The 15,200-nt window shown below is 39.5% G+C and overlaps 1 protein-coding gene across 2 annotated transcripts in view; it reads right to left on the reverse strand.

Annotated features, from left to right (window-relative positions):
- Positions 1-15,200, reverse strand: part of Cfap299 (cilia and flagella associated protein 299) — a 499,273-nt gene that overhangs the window by 73,908 nt on the left and 410,165 nt on the right. For both annotated transcript variants that reach the window (XM_036201244.1, XM_036201245.1), the window contains one exon: positions 9,092-9,234. In XM_036201244.1, the coding sequence (XP_036057137.1) occupies positions 9,092-9,234 (143 nt within the window). The remainder of the gene's footprint in view (positions 1-9,091; positions 9,235-15,200) is intronic.

Genomic DNA, 15,200 nt, shown 5'->3' on the forward strand with positions numbered 1-15,200 from the left:
TATTGTCTTCACATGTGAAGAAATAGCTATTACTTCCAAATATTATGGAGGTGTCTTGACTCAGACAGACATACAGCCCAACACTAATTAATCTGAGGTAATGTAAGACCTTCCCATCAGAGAGCACTGTGGGATTGATGTAAGACCATCCCATCAGAGAGCACTGTGGGATTGATGTAAGACCATCCCATCAGAGAGCACTGTGGGATTGATGTAAGACCATCCCATCAGAGAGCACTGTGGGATTGATGTAAGACCTTCCCATCAGAGAACATTGTGGGGTTGGAAAAAGGCATCTTTTACTCCCTTCAGTCCCTCCAGGGGAGATCTTCTGTTCTCTCTGTAGTTTTTACCCTGTTTCAAAGCGCAAACTGTAAGAGGACACGTGCCTCTTTTTCTTGTATAGTATACAAGTGATTTTCACTATGTGCTATGCTATGTGGCAGAAGAGAAATTGGCCCCCAAGTGGGGACCAGGATATGAGTTTCCTTTTGCATCCATCCTTCCCTTCTGAAGGGACACCTCCTGTCATGTGCTTTCCCCAGGCTTGGAGAATCAAGCGGCAGTAGGGGTTCTTCCCTCCTCTTGTGCCCCTTCCTGGTTGCTCAGAACAGTGAATCCCACAAGCAGTTCACTACATGGAGGGAAGCAACACAGAGTCAGCTTCAAGGGAGACACTCTTTAAAAGGCAGGCATCCAGGACATACCCAGGTTTCTCTTTCCTGCTTTAGGGGAAACTACAGTGTTAGACAATCTGCTCAATGCTGGGCTAAACTGACCTAAACTGGGCTAAACTGGGAGATTCTGACCCAACCAAGTGAAATTGTTCAGCCATGTAGAGGCGGCTGCTCTGTGTTGTGCTCCTCTGGATATTTCTACTTAGTTGAGTTAGGCATTCTTCTCAAAGATATGCTGTCTTCATATCGTTATATTGGATTTGGACGATAAGACCTCTGCTCTCCTGTTGTGTCATCTAGCTGAGGTCATTCTCCAAGCAAGTTCTGTTTAAACAGATTCATTTGATCAATTTTCAGGTATTTTATGAAACCTGCTTCCTTCCCATCTTCTCTCTCCTTCTTTGAATAGACTCTCACCTTCATTTTTCTTACCATTGTTCTTTTTACTTTCTTTCACTTTTCTTTCCATTCTTTCCTGTTTTTGTTGTTGTTCATTTTCCGAACTTTCTTGACAGCATCACAGTCAAATGCTTTAGCACTAAGCTTACAATGAAATCCCAAATGCTTGACATTGAACATTTCCCCTTGCATGGATTATAGTCAATGTGAGATTAGGGACTAGTAAGAAAGTATTTCAGCATCTAAATGAGCTACCTTTTCATTGTTTGTGCTTGCTTATTGTCTTATTTATTTAAAGGTAGAAGAAGAAAATGAAAAAGAAAAGATGGATTATGTGCTATGGCATTCTTAAGGCATCTATCAACTTAGCCATGAGATGCAATTCATCTCATACCATTAAGTTGTAGCATAGTAGTAGATGCACATGCTACTAAGTATAAGGTTTGTTCATGAATCATAGTTACCTTGCTTCAGGGCTTATCAGGTTCACACTCTCAAAATATGATTATATAAAAGTAAATACAAGTAAATATCAATAGAAAGTTGAAATTTCTGGTTATTGAAAGAATAAAAACATCAGGAAAGAAGTTTTACATTACATCAATTTTACCAACCAAACAACTTTCTGTTGCTCCTTTATAAGTTAAAGAGTGGCTGGGGAAGGCAACCAAAGAATCATATTAATTATTCCTGGTTGCCAAATTTCAGGAGAAATGCAGCCAAATATATCTTCTTTGGTCCTGTATTCTTGGTATTAGGCATGAAAATCTTCGGCATAGCTGGGCAGTGGTGGTGCATGCCTTTTATCCCAGCACTTGGGAGGCAGAGCCAGGTGGATCTCTGTGAGTTCGAGGCCAGCCTGGGCTACTGAGTAAGTTCCAGGGAAGGTGCAAAGCTACACAGAGAAAAAACCCTGTTAAAAAAAAACCCACAAAAAAAGAAAGAAAGACCTGCTACCAGAAAGAAGACGTAGCCCACCACATGTCTGGGATTTTGTTTCTTTATTCTCCCACTGATTCTCCAACCCACACCAAAAAATTGTGTATTTGAATGGAATTATTTAGGTCTTTTTAGACAACTAATACTTTTATTCATAAAAGTAGGGGAAAGTAAAGTATAGTCTACAGGCTCTTTTTTTCCAAAACAAAAATCTTTAGGAGAAATTTCGTTTTGCAAATTATTACTCAGATTTTGAAATGATTTTTTTTTTCTGTGACAACTATTTCACAATACTGGAAAATAAAATATATTTTTCAAAGGAACTGATTGTGTGTTGTATCAACCTGTTTCATAAATTAGTAGAGATGAGACTCATTTAACTTATGAGCACTTTGGTGGTTGGACTGATGAAGTGTAAGCAGATGCAGCCTTTTGGTCCTCAGTTACTACTATGTTCCTTTTCAAACAAAGTTAAACAAGATAGGAACTTGATAAAAACAAGATGTCACCCCTGAAGCCTGACATGTCATCATTGTCCCTGTGCTCTAGTGCTCACAGCAAAGCATGGACATGTCATGAATGATGTAAAGTAACATGGAAGGTGATGTAGCATGGAACTGCATGGGCAGGTCATTCAGGGAATGGACGAGTTGAGGAAGAGAAACTTCACCTGCCTTGTGTTCTCTGGTGCAGAACAAAGCCTGGCATTTTGAGTAAAAGGTGGTGAGGTAGCTGGATATTTAGAACCCATGAGTAATTGGGTTTATGTCAATTAATTGTAATTATGCCATAAGGAGGGTGGAGATGTGTGCAGATTTGAAACAAGAGAGGAAGACTGACAGGAAACCTTCATTTAAAAATAGAAGCAGTAATTATCTTAAGCCTAAAAATAATTTACCTTTATGCATTTAAATAGAATCATATAAATATTATTAACTAGACTATTACCTAAATACTTTAATTAATTTTATTTCAGGTTTTTTTAATTTCATTGAGGTTCTGGAAGTATGAAAGCATCTGTAAAGTTCTATGCTATCTGTAAAAGGAGTACAGTGGAAAATCTGTAAAGGTAAAACACTTTTATCATTGTAATGCATTTATACAACTTTAAGAGGAAAAAAGCATAGTCTTTTGAACTTTGTAGCCTAGAACAGTTTAAAATGAATAAAGCCAAAAGAAACAAAAACCTGACATATATGCTTTCAATGTGTTGGAAATATCTCTGGGCTAACATCTCACACCTGTAAATTTGTTGTATTTGTGAAGTGCATGTCTCGAAGCTGTCCTGCTGCCTACCCTCTAAGTGACCCATCAATGAAAGCTTTGCAGAACAGACATCTCCAGGCATTAACAAAAACTGAAAGTTAACACGGATACAGGATAAGCTGTTTTTAATAATCAGAACATTTTGACAAATAATAATATAAGTACATAATTATCCCCAAGTAGTGAACACTATATCATGCAACTGAATTTACTCTACAGTAAAATTTATTTCAGTTAAACTCTTCTTAAATCATCTCATTAATCCTTGTATGAACTGTATGTGTACTGAGCTCTGTTGGTTATATACTTTAGCCTGTGATAAAATGTAGAATTTATATGCATGCAAAATAACTCATTATTGAATACATAAGTCTTCTTTGGAATTTTGATAGCAAAAGAATATTTAAAAAGCTTATACATTCTCTGTATAAAAATACAAAATTTAGTGTTACTAAATGGTAATGTAGAGTCTGGAAGCTTGCAATGATTTTCCTAACATGGAGAAAATGGCTGAGACAATCAGAAATAAGGGTCAGGAGATAGTAATTAATTTAGATTCAGCAGCAATGAGCTTTCTGGTGGTGGTGGTGGTGGTGGTGGTGGTGGTGGTGGTGGTGTGTGTGTGTATTGTGAACCAATGTGTAAGCATGTTTGCACATGTAAGCTTATATGTGAGTGGAGGGACAGAGGCATATGAATGCTATGGGAATTTGACATTTTTTCTTTTTAGGCAACGAGTCCAGAGAGGCCAGGATGATGATGGTACTAGATGATGTGGATAGACATTCTACTATGGATTCATCAGGACATATTCAGGTTTTATAGACAGTCAGGACATGCATCTGAGAATGGTGTGTCATCTCTGTTCTATTCTTGAGTTTTACATGAGCAATAATACTTAGTGCTCATCTTGGATAGAGATGCTAAAATGAGCTAAGAATTGAGAAATTCAGTTTATCTGTGAAATTATTCCAAGTCGATATTACCAAAAAAAAAAAAATGATGTGAACCATAGTTCAGAGGACATGAATAGATTCTAAAAGTATCCTGAGACATAACTGAGGTTCAACAAGTCGGGGCCAATTTTCCCTTGATGACCTTTTGGCTGAAGCCATAATTATAGACCACTTTTAGTTCTGTTCAGCACTCTTCCACATACAAAGCTGTGGCACATGGTAATTCTTACTCTCAGTGACTGAAAATGAACTGCTAGTTAAGTACAAAGGGTTATTTTCTGCCAAGCTCAATGAAAGGAGGAAGTGGCAAGGGTGGGTACAGGAAGGCCAACATTCCCTTGTCTTAACTGTGGACAGTAGGATTGCTCAAGGTTTTGAAAGGCAACCTCAAGTTGGGCTTTGTTAAGTGAGACAGACATCTGTAAAAAAGGCCTATGACCTGACAAAGGCCAACAGGGAAAATGACATCCTCACATGACTAATTCTAAACAGAATAGAACATTGGTTTAAAAACTCATAGTATTTGATACCTGGTCTTGTATTTTTAGCTGTTGTGTGCAAGGGTCTCTATGTAACTTTGGGTATACCAGTTAATGCTTCAATGGCTCTGCTCCTTTTGTAAAAGAACAAAAGAAGTCTCTAACCCTCAAGACTGTGGCAGAGAGGAAACGAAGGGATAAACATAAATTGCTTAGCGGAGTGCTCAGTTAATTTTTATCATTACTCCAATTCTCTTGTACCTTTATTCCATTTCTCCTGGTTAACCACGGTGGTATGGCACAGTCTCAGGGCGCTCAGAAGCTAACACCAAGCCAACTCTTGTAGCTGGACAAGAGGAGTCCATGGCAGAGCTAATGGTAAGCGTGACTTTGGAACAGCTACAAATGTAAACACCCAGAGGATTCTGATAGCTCCCTTAATAGAGTCCATCAGGTTGATGGCACTTGTTCTATTATTTGAACAGCCAATCCTGTTTGAATCTGGTGGAGCAATTTAGTAGTAGGTGATGGTTGGGATGAGAATGAATAGGTCAGTGTGATAAGTCTTGAGTTTTTAGGAGAATCTTCAAGCCTCAGATATTGAACATAATAAAATTTCATTTTCAGAAACATAATACAATTTAAAAATACATTGTGCAATACAAATACAAAAGTAATCTTTAGCTATACCTCTCCCAGATGACTAAATTTACATGACTTCTTAAGAGATAGAAATAAAAAATAACCCATTGAGAAAGTGGATGGGAGAAACCTTAATAGACATGTAAAAGAAAGACATTCTCAGCAGTCAATGAAGATGTTCAGTCTCATCAGCAGTCATTGTAATGAAAATATAACCACAAGGAGCAATAATTTGCAACTTACCATACCAAAGACAGTCAGGATAGTGAATATTACCACTTGGTGTAGATAATGGCAGGGTATATCATTTATAAAGTACTTCTTTTTAGTACATGTAGGTATAACCACTTTGAGAAGCATAGTGGCATTAGCTGTATTCTCTCTCTCTCTCTCTCTCTCTCTCTCTCTCTCTCTCTCTCTCTCTGTGTGTGTGTGTGTGTGTGTGTGTGTGTGTGTGTGTGTGTGTGTGTGTGTGTGTGTGTGTGTGTATGTGTGCATGCATGCATGTTTTTTTATGACATCATGAGGATGTGTTGAGGACAGAGGTTGATGTCATGTCAGGTGTCTTCCCTGACTGCTTTTCACATTATTTTTGAGACAGGTTCTCTCAATGAACTCAGAGATTGCCTATTGGCTCAGCTGGCTGGCTAGCTTAGCAAGCTCCAGGGATCTGCTGTCTTCCCAGTACAGGATGTATTACAGCTGTATGCTGTTATGACTAGCTTATACATGAGTGCTGGGGATCTGAACTCTGCTCTCATTCTCATACTGTAAGCACTATACTGATGAGGCATCTCCCTAACACATATGTAACTTTTATTAATCTTCCTTAAAATTTCATAATACACCTAAGTTTGTGTGTAAATGCACATACATAATTTAAATGAAATTTTCTCAACTAGGTTGATGATGTTCCTTCCAAGAGACAAAGACCATATTAAAAACAAAATAAAACAAAAATCCAATCCAACAATAGGCATGAGAAACCTTCTTTTGGATTGTTGGTCTGGGTTGTCCAAGAGACCCTCAGATATTAGACTATTTATGTTGCCCTCGGTTGTCCCAGAAGTGTAAGTTATGTCCTTACTGCTAAAGATACCATGCACTTAATTTCAGACATAGGGTCCAGAGGACCCAGAGCTGGAGGTAACCCAAATGCCTCCCCACTGAAGACTAGCTTTCATGTACATTTTCAAAGGAGGGCGATAACCAACAGCCCTACCCAACTCTGATGTCTATGAACCACTTCAAGCACAATAACCCTATGGGTGAAGGAGTAGCATGCATACCTTGGTGGAAACTGCTAGCTCTCTATTTAGACTTGAGACCTGCTCAATCAGAGGGAAAACGTACCTGGTACTAGAAACCTAGCCAACTTCCCAGGGCAAGTAAAGTCACAACAACCTTGGAGGAGAATCTACAACCACTACTTTACTAAACCAGCATGATCCCAAAGGACATTCTAAATATTTATCCTTTTACCTTCAGATAAGTGTAGTCTTCACGCCCCACCCTCATCAAAGGAACTTTGCTTTGCAATGGACAGTGATCACTACAGAAAACCACAACCAATCAAAATGCAGAGTTGTGGAGCACAGTCCCAATGTATACATCTATAAAACCACTCCCATGGCTAAGGCTTATTGAACACTGGGAAAGAAGGGGCAGAAAGATTATAAGACCCAGAAGATCTGGAAATTTGCAGTAAGATTGTGTCTCCTATGAATGTCAGAAGCTACAACCATAGCCTCACCAGCAAAACTGCTTAAACACTAACTTATCATGGACAACACCAATAGACATGCCACAATGGATGGGAGAAAGTCCCTGAGACTTCAGCTCTAGACAAAGAACTACAAGCAAATAAGGAATACTGAGAATGAAATAAATAGCCTTTCCCAGGGAAGGGCACACCAACTGGTTATCCAATACCAAATGGTCAGCCCTGAATGGATATATACAAGGAAATTATTCATATATGTACATAATATATAAATAAAATATATGTATACATATATGTGTGTAACAACAATTACTGAAAAAAGAAGATGTGAACTCAAAAGGAGGACTATATGGGAAGGTTTGGAGAAAGGATGGGGAGGGAGAAATGATGTCATTATATTATAATCTCAAAAATAAAAGAATAAAGAATGCTAACAATTTAACAAGAGTATGCAGATAACCTTCATTGGTGGATATTAGAATCTTAGGGTCAAACTTTATGGAGGAATTTACCATGAGTGATTAGATCAGCACAATCTAAGTCCACTGATCAACTTCAAAAGATCTAAAATTAGGCAATAGGACATACAGAGCATCTCATATCAAAAGTTCTGGAAGAAAAATATTGAAATTGCAGTCGTTCAAGTGATTGTATAGGAAATAGGAAAGTAAATAACAACAATGTGAGAATGATCAGGGAAACAGAAAGTGAGAGAATGGTTCACTAACAAGTCAGCAGCACTGAGGGGCTGTGAGAAAGTAAGGGGGCCCTAGACAGAGGAGCAAACCCTTTGCTTGGCTGTTCTGACTGGATAAACCATCTGTATTTGTTTGATTTAATCAATGAAAGTATAAATAGGTCCTCATCAGGTTCTATGTTTTATAATATAATATAGAATATTCAGTTAAGTTAAGGTCATTGTGTTGTTAATCGCAGATCTGGACAGCAGTGTTTGCAAGTGAAAGTCTGTATTGGTTTTTCTTGTAACATGAGCAAATCTGTTAAAGTGATGAGGACTAGGGTGCCACTGGTTATAAGGGCACTGGTAGGGAAGAGGTCTGAGACAAAGCTTGGATCTTACTTTAGTTTTTCATATTTTATTGATTAAACTTGCTCTTGTCTGTTATGTAACACTGGAGTGTTCCTGTGAATGGGTGGCTTGTGATATTTCAGTCCATGCATGTAGGTATAATGTATAAATTGTGTGAGCTCTAATTTGTCTTCTTGAACTTCTGTTTTTACTCTGTGATGAGAACTACTAAAATCCTTTCTTCTAGTGTCCTGTAAGATGCATCATATATTTTTGGTTATCCTACTGGTCTATAGCACATAACACTTTTTACATTTTTCTAACCATGCTTAGTGTCCATGGATCAACTTTTCCTCAGATTGCTCTGCCCTTTCATAGCCTAGACTAACCTATACTTTGTTCTCAACATGTATGAGATCAACTTGTTTAGATACCATATGAGTAACACCATGAAAGGATTTTATATTTTTTATGACTGTATAGTATCCCACTGGATTTATGTACAACATTTAAAAGAAATCCATTCATCTATTGAGGGATGCTTAGGTTGTTTTCACCACTGGGTTATTATTGTGAATAGTGCTACAGTAAACTTGGGTGTATGGCTGTTTCTTTAAATGGATTCCATTACCTTTGGAAAGATTGATGGGTCATGTGGGAGCACTATTTTTAGTGTTTAAAGGAACCTTTAGACAATTATCCCTAACGGGTGCACTAATTTACGTTCCAACTAACTATGTGAGGGCTTCTTTTCTTTCTACATCCTCCTCAGCATTCCCGACATAACCAGTTCTGCTGGAGTGAAGTGGCATCTTCCTGTGGTTCTGGTTTGCAGTTCCCAGATGACTCATTACATGGACAGCTTTCCACAGCCAGGCTCACATTCTTGTCCTTTGTGCGTTATCATATGGGGCCCAACATGCAATGTACAATAATTTCATGTCATTGTCCCTGAGGTGTAAGAATTGTGTACAATTTACCTCAGATCCGTGGGCTTTGGAAGGAGTCTTCTTTTTCCAGTAAAGTAAACTTCAAAATCTTCGGTTTTTAGTCTGTGGGCATAATCAATATATCCCGACACTTCTTGCCCATGAGAATTTTTGTCACGAATGAAGATCACGGTCTGACGAGAAAAAAGAACAGAGAAGGAGTAGGAATGAGGTCACTTGAGTACTTCAGCTCAGCAGAACAGAAGCTGTGGCTGGGCAGCATTGCACATGTTCATTTCAAGGGCTGTATGTTTCACCCTTATGACTCGATCAGGTAAGTCAGTGTTATTTCTCCCCCGCAGGATCCCAAGAAGCAAGAAGCCTTACATGCAGGTGGCACATCCACAGTAACTTCGCAGCACATTATAAATAGATCAGGCCAGCATTCCTAAGGAAACTTTATTTGTTTTAAGCATTAAAAATATATGGATTTATTTATTGACCTCTCAATCTCATTACCTTCTTTATGGTCATGTGTTTATAAGAAAATTGAGGTACAGAAGGAGGCTGAGTTTCTCAGGTCTCCCAGCTACCATTCAAAACTCATTCAATCCCAGCTGTCAATCAACTCCTGGCTTGTATTTTCAACCACTATTTCTTTCTCCAAATGAACCTCTACATATCTGATATTACAGCTACATAAACAGATTCTTAGTACCATGACAATCAAAATTTTATTTTACAAAATCAAGTATATTAAACTTACAGAATAAGTTGCGTTCTTTAACACAATTCTCATCCGTACTAATTCTTCACAAATCTAACCACTTTCTACATGTTCGTAATTCCTAATGGTAAAAGAATTGAGCAAACAGCAGGAATGTTAGAGTCCAGACCCTCTGAACTTACATTTTGGTGATGAGAGACCTCTAGACAACAGACCATGAAAACTGAAAGCCAGTTCTACCAGTGAATGAAAAACACAGTAGAGATAAAGATGAGAGTCAACACGGTGATGTACAGTGTAGGCTCATTTAGGACATGAGAAAAGGCCTGAAGACAAAGACTTTAAATGAAGGACTTGAGTGATGGAAGCAAGCCATGGGAAGGAGCAGGTGAAGCCCAGTGAGCAAAGAAAATCTGTGGCACAAAGGCCTAAAACATAAAGAGGCCAGTGGGCATAGTTGGATTGTAACTTTCACCATAAAGATCCATAAGCATTCTGCTCAAGTTTTAAGGCAAAGCTGATACAAAATTTTTTTTAAAAATACTATGTTCTATCTGGGAAACTATGCATTTGTTTGTAAAGTAAGGTGAAGCAGTAGAATTCTGTAGCCAAGTTCACTAGTTGGATAGGACCAGGAGACCACCTTTTCCCATTCAGCCATCACTCGGTTTACTTGTTGGGTCTCTGTGGCAATAAACTAACATCGTTGACCTCAGTCATTAGAGATTCCAGAAGAATAAAGCTAGAAAATTGGAGGGACATTTTCCCATTGATGCTACTAACAAAACCCCAGCTGCAAAATGACTGAGCAGAGCCGTGTTTCTGACAGTTGTAATTCTGCTGAGAGGTTACCTTGCCTGCCTGTTCTGGTTGTTTGACTGCTGGGTACTGAAATCACTGTGCCAAGGAGAATTCTGCAGCAGGTTCTTGCTACAAAAATAGAGGAAGTATCTGAGGAATTAATCTCACACTCCATTGATAGATCAGGATGACCCAACGCTTGCTGCTACTCCTGTGTGCAACTTGACATTATTTCAACCCACTAGTCCTTTGAGTTCCTCCACAGAGCCTGGTGGTGAGTAGTATAGATATCTTTATGATGGGTGTTATTTTCTGTTTTTGCAGCATAAATTTTAAATTGTCATCAGACTTCCTGAGACTCTTATGCTACTCAACCAGTAGCTTGATTTGCAGCTCCTCCTTAAACAAGGCCACAAGCAACAACTTCTGGTGTGTCATCAGCATTCTTAGAGGTACTGGACCTGTATTCAGTACAATCCTGAGCGTAGGTCAGTCATACTGAGACACAAGAGGAGGAAGATGTTCTAATGAAGCCTTCTATTTTCAGAATGGACCTCTATACCAGGAAAAGAAGAAAATCTCTCTTCTCTTCTCTTCTCTTCTCTTCTCTTCTCTTCTCTTCTCTTCTCTTCTCTTCTCTTCTCTTCTCTTCTCTTCTCTTCTCTTCTCCTCTTCTCCTCTCCTCTCCTCTCCTCTCCTCTCCTCTCCTCTTCTCTTCTCTTCTCTTCTCTCTCTCTCTCTCTCTCTCTCTCTCTCTCTCTCTCTCCCTCTCTCTCATCTTACTCTGTCCCCCCACCATGTGTTTGTGTGGGTACATGTGTGTCTTTCTCCCACTGAGAAGTATTTTGCCAGTAGAATGACAGACTAGAAATATCACTTTTTTTGTGTGTGTGTGGTGAAAGCAAATAAAATTTCTAGGTCGAATCAAAGACATAACTTCTGAAATACATTGGCAAGAAAACGAGGTTGTACTTAAAATGGGAAGACCCAAAGAAGATAGCAGAGCCATGAGCCAGCTCTGTCCTGCAGGCACCTGAGTCATGACCTCCAGCCTGTCAGAGCTGAAGCTCACTGCTCACGTTCTTGCCTCACAACAAATCTGGGGAATAATAGGGTTGAAAGCACAGCAGCAACTCCTACTACAAGAACACTTGCTCTCATTCAGAGGCCCAAGTACTGGGGGCTTTGTACTTCTTATCTCATATAATCCTCTGCAAGCTGTAGAAGGTGGATATAGGTGTAGGTCCTGGAGCTGGGAAGGGAACTGTGGCAGAGGACAAAGAGACCCAAGGGAAGGAGAGGAGGGAACAGAATGCATGTGACAAGAGTTCAGAAGAGGGCTAATGGGAAGGGAGGTGGACAGCAAGAGCTGGGCAAAGACTGGGAAGGGAGAAGGGAAGCAGGACCAGCAAGGGCAAAGCTTGAATAAACGTTCTGTAATAAACGTGAAGCTCATTAAATCTGCATGCTAATTGATAAATCATAAAGATAGTATAATATACAGGTAACATGATGACCCTTGTTTTATCAGTGTGGGTGCTAAGCACACTGTGATTCGGAGTGAGCATCCATGTATGCGCAGACAGCATAAGACACCTAAAGTTAGACTTGGGTTGGCTTTCTGCAGTGTCCATGATCTTACTGGGCGTATAATGCACAGACGGATATGATTTCAGGTGCTGGCTCAGCCATCAACTTGCAGTGCGACTCTGGTAAGTTACACTTTGTATTAGTCTCCTTTATACTAAAATGAGTTAGCCCTTGCCTCAGAAGCTGGTGTTTCAATTAAACAAGCCTGTTTTGCTGAGCAGTCAATAGTGCCTCTCAGCAGTCAACAGTGCCTCGCCCACAGTAGCACACTAAATCAATCCTACATACCTGTTATTTTTCTGACTGTTTCTGTTTCTGAAGCCACTGTATTGAGACTGTGTTACTTTTGTTAGCATCTTAAAGGTTAGGAAACAGACTCATCACACCAGTCTCCCTTCCCTAGATGTCCATGGCTGAGGTAACAATGCATGCCTCATTTCTCTTGCTAAATTTAGTCCTTCTCAGGGAAAAACTGAAGACATCTTGAAATTTAGATATAAATATGTCTTCAGCGTTGCTATACATGTGTAGAACAGACCCAGTTGAAGATGAAGCTGTGGTTCCAGCTGTTAAATAGCCAGCATAGGACGTGAGAGCCTCCTTGGGCTCACGGGCTTCTTCTGCCGGAGTGTGGCGCAGCACGGCCATGGACAACTTTGTTGTTAGGAGCCTTGTGTTGTTCAAGAACAGCAGTTTTTGGTCCCTCTGCTTGTATGGTTCCTCACTCTTATTCCAGTGCTATGGAGGGCACAATTTACATAACGTCAAATTCATCCTGAATTGTAAGTGCATAACTCAGTCATTTATTTCAGCAAATTCACAAAAGTGTGGACAATAGTCCAGGTTTGGGTCATGTTCATGACACCAGGGAGATCCTCTGGGACAATTCACTAACATCCCCATCCCACCAGCCTCAGGAAGTCATGAATGCACTTTCTGCCTTTTCATAGACACGAAATCATCAATAAATAAACAGATCTTTTCATTCTAATATCACTTTATTTTTTGGTATTTCGAGATAGGGTTTCTCTGTGTGACAGCTCTGGCTGTTCTGGAACTCATGCTGTATACCAGGGTGGTCTTGAACTCACAGAGAAGCACCTGCCTCTACCTCCTGAGTTCTGGGGTTAAAGGCATGGGCCATCAACACCTAGTTTTTGATACTATTTTTTAAAATCACAGTTAATTTCCCAAAAGATATCTAAAAGCTATACTTTTTATAGTAAAGGGTTCTATTACATGATGTTACATTTATAAAAAAAGTTCAAAATGTACATTTTCATTAGAACTCTTAATTCTCGCCAGAATTGGCCAAAGTAGAACCACAAATGCATGGAGGTTAAATGACACGTTTGACGCTGTCCACAATGACCTGAATTTCCTAGGCACCTAGTCATAGAAAACTGGTTTTTAATTAACCACTAGTATAAAGCAGGAGATATATCTGTCTGTATGTATCTCCAGTGTGACAAGCAATTGAAAAATATCCGTGTGTTCATTCCTGATATAGAAGTGGGGTTTGAGACACAGAAATGGGAGTGCAGAGTCTGAGGTTTCAGTGACAGTCTGTAACCTCAAAAGCAAACCAGGTGTTAAATGAAAAGACTCCCAGAGCGAATACTTAGATCCTCCTGGCATTTTGTATATTGGAAAAAGATGAATTAAAGTAAAATTTAGTCTGTTCATGTATCATGTAGATCTTTGGCTGTTTGTCTTTTCCCAGAAGTGGATTAAAATACAATCTCATAAACTTGTTATAAGCCGGGGACATGTGTTGCCGAGTTTCTCCTGCCAACTACTAATGAGGAGATATGAACCTGATACAGTGAAATGGGACTGTGAGGCCAGGGGAGCCAGAGTCACAGAAATGGAGCAGAACACAAAGGCATGCTTAGCAGCACACTTCAGGGCTGATACTCCAACAGGACTTCAAGCTGATGACCAGAGCAGAGTATCTGTGCTACCCCTTGGGACCACCACTGCCTCACACAGAAGAACGGAGGAATGTTCCTCTGGGATTTTACAACTGAGGAACGTGCTAATGAATCATTAGTTGAAGGGAATATTTTCTTCAACTCAAAAGAGAAATGACTTTTGCTGATGCAGTCATAGTTCTTCGGGGATCAGCACTGCTTTTCAACATTTTGAAAGGAATGACAGAATAAATTTCTTCAAAACAAATTACTATATGAAATTTCTGTGTTGATAATTGTTTTTTAATTCTATGTTCTTGGACTGACTTGGGTGGCTGTGTGTAGTCTCATTGTTCACACACATCTTGGGGCTGTTGGAAACAGCTCTTCCTCTTCCCTTTTGCAATCAGGCTCGGAAGAACCACACTGTTTTCCATATCCACTTGGCCAAAGTAGCTCACAGCCTAGTCCAGATTTCAGAGGCAGGGAGAGTGACTTCATCCTCTCTTGGCGGGCATGCTGCTGAGGGGCACTGCAAAGGGGTGAGGCTGGAGCACTGCCTCCATTTTTGCAAGTAGTGTAATCCACTAAGAGCGTCACACATTGTTCACTTGTTCATGTGCAATAATTGAAGGCTGGCTTTCTAAGGGAAATCGTTGATGTTAGTTTTCCATTTTGGTTTTTAAGATATGTCCATATTCAAAAAGTTCTTATGTTTGGGTATTTTGAAGTACCTGTGAGGAAAATAATACTTTAAGACCACTTGCCCTCACCATTAGAATTCAAAATGGTCTGGAGGTTTGAGTGAATGAAAATAACATCCAAAAATACATGAGGATATTTTAATTATATAAACTCCAAATGTTAGAAAGAAAAAAATGACATGGTCAAATTTATATGTAAACTGAGATTTACTTTAAAAATTTTTTTTTGTTATATTTGTGTTTTAATTTTACACATCAGCCATGGGTTCCCCTGTCCTCCCCCTTCCCGCCATCGCCCCCACCTTTGCCCCATCCTCTCCCCTCCATTACCATCTCCTCTAGGGCCAAGACAGAATGTGAATTGTTGAGACCAAGATTGGAGAGGCACAGAGACAAATAGCCAAATGAATGGAAGCACATGAAAT

Source organism: Onychomys torridus, chromosome 10, assembly GCF_903995425.1.
Source record: "Onychomys torridus chromosome 10, mOncTor1.1, whole genome shotgun sequence".
NCBI lineage: Eukaryota > Metazoa > Chordata > Mammalia > Rodentia > Cricetidae > Onychomys > Onychomys torridus.